The sequence below is a fragment of the Glycine soja genome, chromosome 3, assembly GCF_004193775.1.
Source record: "Glycine soja cultivar W05 chromosome 3, ASM419377v2, whole genome shotgun sequence".
Lineage (NCBI taxonomy): Eukaryota > Viridiplantae > Streptophyta > Magnoliopsida > Fabales > Fabaceae > Glycine > Glycine soja.
The window spans coordinates 44,609,480-44,624,993 of NC_041004.1; the positions used below are offsets into that span (position 1 = coordinate 44,609,480).

General features: G+C 27.6%; 1 protein-coding gene across 1 annotated transcript; it reads right to left on the reverse strand.

Annotated features, from left to right (window-relative positions):
• Window positions 1–396: 396 nt before the first annotated feature.
• On the reverse strand, window positions 397–2,026 carry LOC114405322 (charged multivesicular body protein 7-like). The gene is made up of 5 exons (XM_028367910.1): window positions 1,814–2,026; window positions 1,657–1,716; window positions 1,410–1,574; window positions 1,054–1,152; window positions 397–417 (listed from the first exon to the last, which is right to left on the reverse strand). The coding sequence occupies exons 1-5, from the start codon at window positions 2,024–2,026 to the stop codon at window positions 397–399; spliced, it is 558 nt and encodes a 185-aa protein (XP_028223711.1).
• Window positions 2,027–15,514: the final 13,488 nt, after the last annotated feature.

A 15,514-nucleotide genomic window follows, 5' to 3' on the forward strand; every position in this document is an offset into this window, starting at 1 on the left:
TCTTTATAAAAATAAAAATTATCTCATATTTTTTATCGTAAGAAGTTTCTTGATATAAAACAAAGATAATTCACAATTATCACATGACTAATTACGATAATTAATCACATGATCTGATCATGATATAATAATAAAATATTATTCTTATTTTATGGACAGGTTATACATCTATAAAAATAATACTCTTTTTTATATATTAATTATTTTTTTGGTGCTAGCAAAGAATATAATAATATTTCACTAAAGTATTTATTCGATTAAATTAAATTCTCTAATTTAATTATCAAATAATTTTTTTTTGCAAAGATTAAAATATTCATTTATGTGTTATCCCATAGGTTCAATATTAAACCGGTGGTAAATTAATTATATTAATTTTCTAACCAAGGTAGACATCTAATAACACTCCTTAATACCCTGATAAGATAAAGTAATATCTTTTACTTTCAAAAACTAATAGAAGAATAATGTAATATTTCCTTGTGTCATTTACAACTCACGGGGTTAACTCTAGAGTATGATATTATTGTGAAATTATAATAAGCTAACACATTTAATTTAAGAGACTCTTTTCTTCTTTATTTCAATATTGTCCTGATCAAGGTCTTAATTATCATAAAGCTAAAACTTATTATCAATAATTGATGAATTTCTTATTGATTAATCATTAATTTTATAAGTATATAATTATATTGAATATTCATTCAACTAATGTCGACATTAGTTGAATGAATATTCGATATAATTATATTAATTCAACTAATGTCCTAAAATATTAGGTGTCCAAAATTAAAACATAACAAATAATTTATTAATTACTATGATAATCTCATGTCAAAAGAAACTATCATATTTCTTTTTAAGAACTTTATTGATATATGAAAGTAATATTAATTATTAAAAATTCTTAATTATGTCAGTTCAATAATGAAATCATTCATATGTATATCATTTATATATATAATTTAATAAATGAAATCTATTAATTTTTATCTAATAAAGAGTATTACATATATATTTATTTATTTGGATTATCGATATCTTATTTTTAACAATCCTTTCACATATGTCGTGAAATTTCTTCATTGTGACGATACAAGATGAATTCCAGTGACTTTCAGATAGATGTCTGACAACTTCAGCAGCCTTATCCTGTATAATTGAGTTATATTAATGAAAACATCTAGCATAATCAAACAAAGGAAAACTTAATCCAGCTCCTGCATAACTTAATAGACTTGCTAACACAGCCGTTGCATGGAAGCAAATATAACAATCACAGTGGAAATCTTAATTACAAACGCACAAGATAAATCAAACACTTAACAGCGTTAACATAGCGAATGCTAAAAGTTTATGGACTGCACTTACTAAAATATAATGAAATAAAAGGGTGTGTGGTTGATAACCTTAAGCATAGCAGTTACGATAACACATTGTTCAGCCATAATATCTGGAGTTGGTGATCTTGTTATCAAGCTACTCACTCTCCAGACTAGTTGGGAGAATCGCCCGCTCGTTGGATCCGCAAGATCCACAGTTCTTGTGATGTCACCTTCATTATACATTAGAGACTGGAAAATGAAAATATGGTTTTGGATACTTTAACATTAACTCATCATCAAAGAGACATAGTAGTCACTCGTACACACTCACCAGTACATTGTCAAGACACAAAGGGGTTAACCCTCGTCGATTAAACCAATCATTCTTGACCTGAAAATAAACAATTTAAGGTGAGAGAGAGAGAGAGAAAAAGGAGGGAAATTTAAATTGGAAGAACCTAGTACCAAGTACCTAGTTAGTTACAAACCTGGGAGGGTCGAATGAGGAGGAGGCGAAAATGGGTGGCGATTTTGATGATCAAGTGTTTCCAGAAGAGGAAGGTGGGTTCCCAATCGCATCTTTGACCGGAAAAGGCTTTGAATCGAGCAAAGGCAATCACTTCGTCGTCCCAATCAGAAACTTCATTTGCTATGAAATCTCTAATCCTCGTCGCACCATTCACATTCGTAGCTGAATCCATGTTCTTTTCCAAACCAAATTACTTCCTTTTCCCCATATTTTCTTCTTCTTTTTTCTCCCCTAAACTATAACCCTTTCTCGTTCCGTTCAATGTTACGCGCTAACTTCAAACTAAAAGATTGTTCTTCAAAATCTCATTATCCAAAATAGTTTATTAATGGTTAAACTATTAGTATCTGTGTTATTATTGTAGTTTTTTTCCGTTTTAAATTATGACAAAAATAAAATTTTAATTCGTGAAATTTACGGGATAGATATTTATTTTTTATAACTAAAATGCGGGTGAGGGGATAGTATGATAATTTAGCAAAGAAAAAGTTTCTGAAACCTTGAAATATTTATAAATTATGGATAATTTAAGGTAGAAGTGGAGGCTTGAGTATGTAATTTATTAAAATTTTGACTTACTATACTGGACCAATTATTGCAGCTATTATCCATAATATATATTTGTCTTTCTTTCGACAAACTACTAAATAATGATGTTATTTTAATGTAAAAGTTAACTTTAAAATTAAAGATGAAACATTTAAAATGCTAGTATAACAAAATTGAGAGGGGGTTTACTTACGCGCATGGAGTCATAGCATGTGAAATGAATAGAAAAAGGCTTCCTTTTGTTGATGGGCAAACATTATATAAGCCCAAATCCATACCGTTTGTCAAGGGTGGGTTGAAATATAGGACGGCATTGATCAATAAGAAACAGTAGGCTTTTGCTATTTACACGTCCTACTTTACTTTTTTCATTTTATTTCATTACAACTTTTTTTCCCCATTTCTTTTTCATAATCTTGTTTGTGATATAAAGTGTGATTTATTTAAAATTAAAGATACATTTATTTTTATTACACTGTGGTAGCTGCACTAACTAGTTTATATATCCTTATTTTAAAGTGAGTCGAATTCATGAGATATTTTATTTTATTAAAGATACATATTTTGTGTCACTTTACATACTTTATTACTTTAGAACATGTTAAATCAATTTTTATCTATACTGTATCAAATTGGCTTCATCTTTAAATTGTCAATGCCCATGGCTGACCAAACATTTCACATCGATCAGAAATTAATTTAGTGTGGTTGTAATGAGTGTGCTCGATCTGCATGCATCATCGGGTTTATCTGGGTTGTTATGTTCTGGCAAGGAAGGTTAATGTATTGCTTTTGTATGCAGTAGGGTTGGTTGTTCTACCTTAATTGGCACATTTTCCTGTTCTACAAACCCATTGGTTCTTTCATACACTGTCATTATATCTTGAAGAACCGTGTGTATACATATGTGTGCATGTTTGGACATTCACTCGGTTTGGTATGCACACTTCAATTCAGAATTCAGATGGTTAATTCGTGGACAACCTTTTGCTCTCTTCATAAGTTTCAGTATAGCTAGCCACTGTTGTTTTTAGTCATATTCGGTCCCATGTACGTGAAGGGTGTGTTATTAGTTGTGTGCATTTTTCTGTTATGTTCATCTGAGTATTCAATAAATTTATTTTGAATAAAAACAGATAGAGAACGGATTAAATAAAAAAAGAGGGAGGGGGGAGGGGAACTTTTGGAAGAGAAAAGATTTCCTAGTGTTTAAAGAACATGACAATTGATAACTAATTTTAATTAATTGTGCTGATAAAGAGAGATCTTAATACTCAGATTTGACAAGAAAATAAGAACAGAAAGAACTTTGAATGTGAAGGGAGAATGAAGAGGAAAGAAAAGAGAGAGTGGGAAAAGGGACTACGAGAGTAAAGGAATCATTGGGGAGGATGCATATTAATTATTTCAATTTAATTTAGTGGATATCCCTGCATTGAATGATTGAGATTTTTTAGATGAATTGAGTGATTAAAATGCACGCGTACAAGACTTCGATACGCACATTAAATATATAAAGACTTTGATTAGTCTCCTAATATTAGCATCATCGATGTAGTTTTCATTCTCCCCACTAGAAAGCTCACAAACTCAAAAAGCAAAAGCAAGACTCACGTTAAATACCACAAAGAAGTCAATCAACTCAAGTCTATGTCTGAATACGTATTAAAAAGCACATTTCATAGAGGTCTGTAAATGTATCAAAAACATAATTTTTAATATTAAATAGCTATAATTTTTAGTAAATTAACATTTATGTATTAAATAAATATATCATATATATTAAAATAAAAATATTAAATGCATTATATTGTAAAGTTTTAAATATTACTAATTAAAAATATGTCGTAGGCTAAAATTATATACTTTATTAAAAGATTTAGGTTTTGTTGTAATTAATTAAATTTTTTAAAAAATAAGTTTTCCATAGACTAAATTGAAGTAGGTAAAAATAAATTAAATTGTAATTCCGTACGTCATAGGTCGCACATCCTATTTCCATTCCTTCTCCACAGTGAAATGGTGACGCACATTATGTATAAATCATTAGTTGATGAGACCAAACCTTGAGCATGGGAAATTAAGCCTACATCTTCAAAGTTGATATCAGTGAAAATGATGTAATGTTGATGAGAGTTGCCTATCATTTCCCACTAAACTCAAAAAAGTTAACGTGGTCGAACTTTATTTTTAATTAGTTATTGATATATATATGAATTAGGTCGTTCAATAGAACAAAAAGAAACTGAAATAAGATTAAAAAAAAAAGATTACTTAAAATAGAAAGTAAAAAAAATGTAAATTTCATCTTATTTTATTGTTTTTTTTTTCTGCAAACGAAAGAATTATTTAAAGATGCTCCAATCCTCTTTTATTAGCTTTCTTCCTTCAAATTAAAGTCATTTTGTAATAATGACTGCGTGCTATTCTCCCTCTTTTCTCGTCTAATTTTCATTTTTCCCATCAAACTTGACTTGATCGTACATACTCATGAAAAAAGTGAAATGCCTTTCTCTCCTTAAAAAGCCGAGCATTCTCCCTTACTTCTAACATATCTCACTGTAGTACATCAAAATCGGGGACGTGGGAAAATAAAATTTTGACAAGATTGTAAGAATAGCATCATTATGACAAAAAGTAATGGACAGTACGTCACTAATTATGGTGGTAATTGAGTCTATCTGCCTGATAATTAATTCGTTTAAGATTTGATACATTGAATATGACCAGGGATTTCTTTCTCTTTTTCTTAATTGCCAATTATCTTTTGTACTATAAGCATATTGCAGTTATAATTAAATTAGACAATATCAGTGACACATGCATGTGCTAAATTACCTTTAACACTAATGGGCTTATCCCAAAAAAAAAACCTTTAACACTAATGGATCGTTATTAACGAGTTATATTATAATTAGGGCTCTTGTATACAAAAGTTCAAAATCCTTAAAATGTATAATTATAAATTTAATTCCAAAATTTATGTGTATAAGGAAAATAATATTAAAAGAAAAATGTATTTTTTAAATAATCTCGTATTTATCAAATATGAATATTGTAAATAAAAAAAGGGGTTCAACTCACAACTCACAAGTTAAAGGAAGGTCTTCTTGAATAGACCCTTCTATGTGGTGGAGCTTATTAGCATTGAGGAACATGGGATGTTTCCTAAAATAAATTGTGGGATTTGAGAGAATTAGATGTTGATTTGTTGGACGTTAACATCAAGGAGTCCATAGTAGCTAGAGGCCTGGGCGATGTAAAATGTCCAATAAGGCAATGGCATGTGAAATTATTATTAGCAATATTAATAAGAACTTAGCACAATGTCTAATCCCATTATCTCAAGGTGATGGTTGATGTTTCTTGTCAATTGGTTGTCATCCTTTAGGAAAGGGATAGGTTAAAGATAATGAAACGAGGCAAATGAAGGCACCCTCACTTATATATATTCAAGGACACGTTAATGATGGTCCCTTCAGACTTCAAGTAACCTGTTGATTAGAATCTACAAAGTTAACGATTTTGTAACTTCCCCCTACTAATAACCCATCCCATCAACACCCAAATAGCACTGATTTTCTTTTCTTTTCTTCTTTCAGAGAAGAAGTTCGTGGTTCGGAATCATTAAGAAATGGTAATTACTAATTAAGGGAGAATGAAAATTTATGCTTATTATATTGTGGGTTTAATTCATTGGACTCGCGTACATATCTCATCACAACTTTAATGGTTTCAGGAATATCAAGAAAAAGTCAAGATCTTTCTAATTTTAGTCAAAATTTTACTCACAAGAAAAAAAAATTAAATCCTAATGAGAATGCATGTGAAAAGGATAAGAAAATTATACTATCAGTAAAATATAAATATTATATCATTAAAATTATTAAATTATTTAAAAAGTTATATTTAAGATATTGTCTAATTTTTTTAATCTAATTAAAAATGTTTACATTTATAGTCTATCAAAACTATTTTTAAATATTTTACAATATGTCAAATTAATACTCTATGTTCATAGAGTAATGATCAATTATTTGCAAGGGATATATATATATATATATATATATATATATATATATATGCCGATTCAATACCACTATTAATAGCATGTCAGAATTATTTCAATAATAAACAAAAGATACATGTAAGGAATAGTTTTATAAACAAATCAGCAGTCACGTAAATCATCCGAATGCCAACAAATCAAAAGATTATTAGTAGCTAAATTTCTTTTTTCACATTTTTATCCCCTTTCGCAATGTGTGCGCTTGTTTGGACAATATATAGCAAGTATTTGCTTCCTAATAGATACGGTGCAACTCAGCATGCTGCAACTGATGTGTATTAATTAGTTGCCTGCAAGAAGCCAAAAGCTAGCCAATCTTAATGATTGAAGTTAAGGTTATCATCCTCCCTCAGAGTCCCACTTCAAGTTAATTTAGGATTCGATGAAGTAAAATCTTGACCAAACAAAAGAATTACGACCAATATATATAAAGATCATTTTAAACTGATCAAATAACTGAAATGAATTGTCTGAAATATTAAATAAACAGTCCATTAGTAGTTTTTCCATGGTGGGAAAATTAGTATATTTTTTATATTGGTTATGTGTTGATGTAGTGTAGAATAGACTAAAGTTGGCTAAGAAAGTCAACAATGTCCGTTTTTGACAAATAAATACACTTTTTTATGGAAACAATCTTTTGAGTTTACATTTTTCACTATGTAAGAACCTTTTGGTATTTCCTTATATCTTACCTTTAGGTTTTCCTAGCATTAGTTTTATTATTATTATTATTATTATTATTATTATTATTATTATGTATCTAAGATCTCTTGTGAACACAAACTTTGATTGAATTAAAATTTGAGAATTTTCTCATTTTCCCAACCTCTGGTATTCTTTCAAATCAACAAATTGTTGAATTATTCCATCACATACGATGCATCATGTGTGCAAATGTGGAATATGAAAAAGTCAATATTTTCTAGATGAATACTACACCTAATATAAAAAAAAATAACTTTTTTACATCAATCCTAATTCCAATTGACGTAAAATTTGGCTTTTTTTATTACTTATGATCACAACCAAATGATCAATATAGAAAATAGACTTTTATCATTGTATATACATCTTGTATATCAAGATACATTTGAGATAGTTGATTTTTTTTTTCTTATTGATTCCAATGAAAATAAAAATTAAAAATAAAAAAAAGGTGAGAATACACATTGATCGGCTCAAAGATAGTGCATCTAAGAATACCGAAGATGATAGGGTTCCATGATGAGGTTTATGATCAAGTAAGGTTTACCATGTGCCTGTTAATTTAGACAAGAAAATAACACAAGATAAGCAAATGGAATCAATAAACATGCCGATAAAAAAAAAAACATAGTTAAAATGTAAAATACAAAATAGACAAAAAAAAACGAATTTACCTATTCAAATTTCACGTAGAGATACTTTCCTACATAGCAAAAAAATTATATATGTAATTTTTTAAAATTAAAGATATCTCATACGAGTTAAATTCGAAATCGACCGCTAATTAAGTTAGAACATATATCTCACAGCAATAGAAAAAAAGAAAATACATATAAAAATATAATGGTGTCATGGCAAATATAGTCATAATACGGTGGAAAGACCACAAAAAATTTGATATATATCGTGATCATAACTGCAGTTTTTAATCACAAATTTACATTAATTTTTAAAATGTCGCAGTTCTTGATTATAGTTTAATTTGGCGTCAACAGCGTACCCTTTGAGCGGAAGAAGTAAGCAGGTAGCAATTACATGAAGATAAAATAATGATAGGCAGTGCAAATGCAAATTCACCCGTTCTTCACCGGAGAGAATATAAATATAAATTAATTAGCCTCGGTTTCACATCAATTGGTCGTTAACAGTGAATAATTAAAATATTTAACAGATGGGTTAAAACGGATTTGCCGACAGCCACTGTGTGCGATAAATTTCTTATCAGGGGGCAAGGCATATATATCAACGGTAATTAACTATGTTCACATCAAGTCACTTCAAATCGTAAAAGAATTGAAGAAAAAAATAGTCATATCAAGAGACTTTGACTTCCAATAAAAACTGTCACTTGATCATATATATGATCAAATAGTTACACAAGATATTCTGTGACGCTTACAATATTGGTACAGTAAATATACAGGTATAAAACCCACTTCCTAGTTAAATTTGCAGATATCATATATCACCTATTGCGCATCTAGAAGTTTGCTGGAGGAGTCGAACGATGACATGGCAGCTTGTTACTGCTAAGCAGACGAATACCCGGATTTTGGCAGATACGATAATGTTATAGAAGTATTGTAAATTATTCTAGTATCATATAAATAACATATAATAATTCAAATACATGGAAATGTGCATGTGAATAAGTATATTCTATTCCATTGGATGGAAATGATGGCTATGCCATATAAGTAGATGTACAATCCCATCAGCCCTATGCATCACGTCCGGAATTACTCATTGGCGTAGGGTTTTTCTTATGTGCAGCATTGGGTCCTGCATGAGCTAAGCTATGTCTAAAGACCAATAATTGAAATCCAAAGGTTTAGCTTTCATGTATGGCTCAGCTAGCTGAGTGGTGCCTAGCTCTATACATGCAACTTATCCTCTTTTGAAAATTGAAGATATCATCACATATATTGCCCATGTGCATGTGTACTCATCCTGAAGATTTCGTGACATTACCTTTTATATTGCCTGTCTTGGCTTCTCTTCCTTATGTACCCACCCTTGAACTTTCGAATCTACTTAATGAAAAAAGATAAAGAGAAAAAAAAAATTGACTTGCTGATTAATAATAGTAATGTTACATACAGCCACATTTTTAATACTCCATGTGTATATGTGTGTCAGCTCGATCTCTAGCTATCTCTTTTAAAATCACTAGTACAAAAATGCACTTTTTCTAAGAGTAGGTATCACTTATTAATTATAATACGAGTAGTTATCACTTTTAATATAAAATATTATTTTCATGTAATATACTCCTAAGATGCTAGCAAGTATAAAATTATTTAAAATACTTTTTAAAAGGGATAAAAAAACATTTTGTTTCCAAAATAGAAAAAAAATAATCAATAATCAAATTGTGCTTTATTCAAATATGATTACTTGCTTCAAAATTTAAAAGTTTGCCTCTTTAACGAATTGATCTTGGCGAGTTCAATCACATCATGCATACCTCATTCTGCAATCGATCTGAGCGCATAATCAAGAGTGAGGGATACGAATTGAATTCGGTGAGTCACTTTGTTGGATGCCATTCTAGCTTTCTGGGAGACACAGATGCAATGTACTCCAAATTTTGGCTAAATATGATTGACTTTTTAAGAGTTTGTTTTCACCTTAAGTTACTTGAGGAGAGAATAGCTGATTAAAAACAACTTGAGGAGAGATCTAGAATAGTACAACATGCTTATAAAAAAAATAGTACAACTGACATAACTCAGCTCAAAGAAATAATGATTCTATCTCTTTTTATTTAGTAAACTTCACATAAGGCAGTTGATTTTTAATTTTACATCTGTGGAACAATATATAAGAAATAATTATATGGCTTGAAGATGCTATCTGATCACAATAACATTGGAGTTATTAAGTTCCCGCAATCCTCCTTTCGTCTTTTCGTGTAACTCTCAATGATATTTTTCATAAATAAACGCGAACAGTGTATTTAATACTCTCAAATAGATTTCATAGTCATATATGTATAGCTATATGCATGTATCTTATAGCTAATTGTTAAACGTTTTTTTTCTAGAATCATCAATTGTTTGATTTGCATAGCAGCATTAACTCGATCAATAAATACACTAGATGGAGTGCTTTCATCATCATGAGACGTTATTGTAAGGAACCACACACACACACACGCACATATATATATATATATATATATACACACACACACAAAAGGAGAACGAAGCAGTTTGAACTTTAAAGGTAATAGCGTGATGAAGTTGTCTCTCTTTAATTAATTCAGCAACTATTGTTTGAATTGACACCCGGTAGTTACCAGTTATTTGGGGATCCAGCTTCCCCTGTGAAAGTAGTGCTTCTCTTTTTGGCATTATATTGCCTCTAGCCGGAGGATGATCATTTTGGTCCTTGTTGGGCACCCCAATTATTTAAGGGAAATGGCCCTAATTATATAAAGCAATAAGAAGGGGACCATATTTGACACAGACATTAATTATGTTGATCGATTAGAAAAATTCTAAACATACTCATTTTCTCTTTCATGTTATTTTCTTATCATCTTATACTCATTAATGTTTCCTTCACACACTTATTACATTGGAAAAAATTTATGGACACCCCAAACCCATGTGCGTGTGCAATAACTAGAAAGAGAAAAAAAATATAAATATAATAGGATTTATAGTGTGATAGAAAGAAAGATATAAAAAAAATAAAAAACATTGATAATATTTTTAAAATAATAAAGTATTTGTGTATCATTATTAAAAAAAAATCATAATTTGAAGATTATGAAATACCTTAGTTCTAGATTAAATGTCAACCTTGCAATAAACAATTTTTTATGAGAATTATTGGGGTGTTTGTAGTGTGGTCGTTTGATTTAATTTTAAAATAAAAAGTTATCTAAATTAAATATAAAAATAGCTTGTGATTTATTCTAGTTCAATTTATATATAATATTAAATCTCAACTGAATCAAATCAAATTGAATTTTTATAATATAATTTAATGATTTTTATATTTTTTAACATAATGTAAAAAATACACGGTTTCTGAATAAGAAAAATACAAGGTTTTTAAGTTTTTCAATGTTTTATCCATTTAGTGATTTATTGCAGTTTAATTTGGTTTTTAACATTCCTAAAAACTTATACTTGTTAGAAATTAAAAGAAGAAGAAAGAATAAATAATCATTTATTCGTGGAGGTCTTTTTTTCCACCAAAAATAAATGTATTAATATTTATATGGCACAAGTTGTACCATAATTCATGTACAAACTTAACCAAAATGCACGTCAAGCTTCCAACCTATGGTTGTTATATATTTATCCCACACTGATGAGAATAAATATCTATTAACCAAGAGGAAGAGCTGAATACACAAAAATGCCAACCAACTATATGTTTACGTATAAAACTACTAAATTCATCCTAGAATATACCAAATCCTCGCATTAAAAACACATCAATCACCGAAATCAGCCACCAAAGCATTTTTCGTGCAGTTCGATATTTCCCATTTTCTTTATGAAAGTTCATTTCATCAATAAAGTCCTATACTTGGATTGTTTTGCAAAATTTACATGTCAAAATTTATACTCAAGTGAAACTACATATTAAGTAATCAATTGCATTCCAAAAAAATATTAAGCAATTAATTAATAGTTTGTTTGCGGGATTGCTAGCTGCCTCACATTTGCGGTAAACTCGTGTAGATACTAGATGGTTTAAAAGGAAAGACAAGAAATTTAAATTCTTATGAGGATTATTTTAAATTTATATTTATTTTCTCTTCTATTTTTTCTATTCTTTTTAGTTTTTACTATTTCTCTTCTTCTTTTTAACATATCACTTATCATGTCATTCATTTTTTCCTGTGTTTTCCCCCTTATTAACTCTCTCTCTTCTCTTCTTATCAATCCATCCCAAATTAGGGTTTAAGTTTAGATTGTTCCTTCTTGCAAATATGAATTCTATCCTTCTTTTTATTTTGTGTAAAATTCACATATATGTACAATGTACGCCAAATCAATATGAAATGCTATACAAGTCAGCTTCAATTTACAATTTAGAAGGGACAAGTAAAAAGTGTAGCAAAATACCAAAATTTGGAAGTGATAGGACCCTATCATAAAGCTCATTCGTGTGATGTGATTTAATCGATCAGTTTAAGCAATGCATATGCACATAATTGAAAGGTCATGCAGCCACATCCATCTACGTCTCGCCTGGACCTCATTAAATGTTGACATGCATGTTGGGGGCCATATAGCCAATTAATTAATGTTCCATCCTCAGCTGGCTAACAATATCTCTAATAATATTAATATAAGTAATTTAATGTATCTAATTTATGTCACTTTAATTTTAAATAATTTAATTATTTTTAAATAAATATTATTATTAACAAATTTTTTAGTTTATAAATATTTTATTTTTTCTATATTTAATATAAAATTAAACAACTTATAAATAATAATTATTTATATAAATAATTTAAAATCACACGTGATACATTAAAATATTTTTTGTTAAACAATTATCATGTATATGCTTTAATCCTTACAGAATGCACACAGCTGTAATTACCTCATATTTTCCCTTTTCACTCTACTAATCAGTTGGGAGATCAAGTTCTAACATCATTTTTTCATGTGGTGATTTTCATTTTTCAACAAAATATTAATAGTGGGATTTGAAAACTTATCGGTTCTGTGACGACTTTGAAAAATGACATAAAGATTTTAAATGAAATTTTAAATGAAATTTTAAAGATAATACTACAGATATTTTTTAAAGCCTCAATTTACTTTTTAAAATAATAAAAACTACTAAAGAGATATTTAAAATTAGTTTTTAGTGATACTAAAAGTTGTAGAAAAAGGCATCATATAATTGAAAGACACTTTCATGATTATTGACAAATTGTTAAATGATTTATTTACGGATATGTTTGCAAATTATTTTAGTTAATTTTTTTACTAATTTATTTTTTACTGTTTGATAAATAATTTTTTTAATAACTTTTATTATTTTTTAAAATATAACTTGTATTTTTAAAATGCTATTTGCATTTTAAAAACATTGAATTTTAATTTTTTATATTTATTCTTTTTTATCTTTAACATATTGATAAAAAATTATTATTCTTTTTAAATAAAATAAGATTTTATTATTTATTTACTCATTCACATTACAGTATCCTACATCACGAATTGAAAATAATAAATGTTATTTTTTTAAAAAGTAATTTGTTGTAGATGATTTATTTTAATTATTATACTAATTAGTATACTAAAAATATAATGTTTATTTAAGGGTATATTTTTTATTTTAGAATTAATTAAAAATATTTGAAGATATAATATAAGATTAATAGCAGAATACACCATATGAAAAAATGTAATAATTAAAACTAAAATAATTTATCTAAATAAAAATTAGAAAAAATTTTAAAAATAAAAATGTAACACCTTAAAATATATTTTTATCCATAAAATAAAATTAAAATTTATATAAAATAATACATAATATATTATTTTATATTTTTCAGATAATCAAAAGATCATTTTTAAATATTTATGATTTGATAAGTTAAGTTAACATCTTTTAGTTATTAATTACTAACTTTCTATTATTATCTAACTTTTTAGTTAATTTTTTTAAATATATCCTAAAAAAGAAATAAAGTGAAAATAATATATATATATATATATATATATATATATATATATATATATATATATCACTTCGAAGGGGATAATATATTTTTTTAATAAAAAACGAAAAATTGTGATTTAATTTTTTTCTAAGAGAGAAGTACGATTTACTCATTTAATTTTTAACATCATTTTCCTATAATCCGATTGCTCAATATTTCCTCTCGTTTGTTTGCATATGACGTTTTCATCAAAGTAATTGTAAGGGTCCCATAAATTCTTTTTTTTTTTTCTTTTGTTATAGGTCTCCCATAAATTCGTAGTGTCTTTCTCTTTAATAGAAAAATTTAGTGTGCGTTCGTTTGCATTATAATAATGTGGGACTCACATTTTACATTATATTTTAATTTAAAATTTTTATATTAATTTTTTTTCTATTTCTTTTCATTCTACTTCTACCAAACGTACGCCCATACTGGAAAAAAAATATATAAAGGGAATGATTTTGAAAAGCATAAAAAAATGTACATAAAGGGAATATAAAAGTCAAACATGTCTGCAAAGGAACTGACCAGTTAGGCCTGACAATTCGAAGCACCATGAACTTAGTAATAATAACAATATAAGGCACGTAAAAGTATTTGATTGGTAAGTCAATTTTATTCTCATAAAAAAATTATCTGTAAGAATTAAAAATAATATCAAAAAAATTATTATAATTCTGTGTTGAAGGAACTAAAATAAACCCCTAAACCTACTTTTATGATCTGAAAATACAACTTAATTTTAGTGTTAATAATGTTCTAATATTATATTTTTTATTAATTATTTTAATATTTTATTAAATAAGTATTAAATAAAACGTGAGTATATTTATATCTTAAAAATATATATTGAATTTTTTTATTTAATAAATAAAAATTTATAAAAAAAAAGTTGTTGGTGTATTTAACTAAAATATCTTTCAGAAAATAAAATATACGTAAATTTTTTTTATATAAGAAATGAAAAATCTCTTTATTTTCAACACTAAATAATATTAATAAATTTGTCCAGTCTTATTATTTGTTATCTTATTTTCCCACTGTCGGTAGCCCTTTTAATATTCTTTCTTATTCTTATATAAATAAACGATATTTTGAATGGTTGTTAAATTTTCTGTTCAAAACACGTGCTACTGTTCTATTTCAACAATAAATTATAATATTGAAGAAAATGTAAAATAATAATACTAAGTTTTGAGAAATATTTATTGGATGCCATTTACATTTCATTTTGGTTGTTGTCCTATGTAATAATTAATAGTGAGCATTCTTTTAGACATTTTGTTGCATATAATGAGAAAGGCAGAGATAGACTCATAATATTCCATCGTGAGTTGATGATTGATATTTTGATTGAATGTATGTATACATACATAATAAATTGTAAATTTAATATTTAATTTTAAAATAAGAAAATATACTTTATTTTTCATCTCATGGCCATTGGCCAAATCCAAAAACTGAACATCAGGGAGTTTGAATTCGAACGATATTTAAGAAACAAGTCATACTCCATCCATGATGGCTGCAACTAAAAAGGTTAATATAATTGAATCTCCCATTGATGAAATTAAGATTCCGAGGAATGACATAATGCGTGGAGGTACAATGATAAACCAGTCCTTCAATAATCCATCTAGGGC

Coding starts and splice junctions, on each gene's coding strand:
- LOC114405322 (XM_028367910.1), bottom strand. CDS start 2,026: ATGGATTCAGCTACGAATGTGAATGGTGCGACGAGGATTAGAGATTTC. Junction 1,717..1,813: donor TCCTCATTCGACCCTCCCAG/GTTTGTAACTAA, acceptor GTTTATTTTCAG/GTCAAGAATGATTGGTTTAA. Junction 418..1,053: donor ACGACATATGTGAAAGGATT/GTTAAAAATAAG, acceptor TTATCTTATCAG/GGTATTAAGGAGTGTTATTA.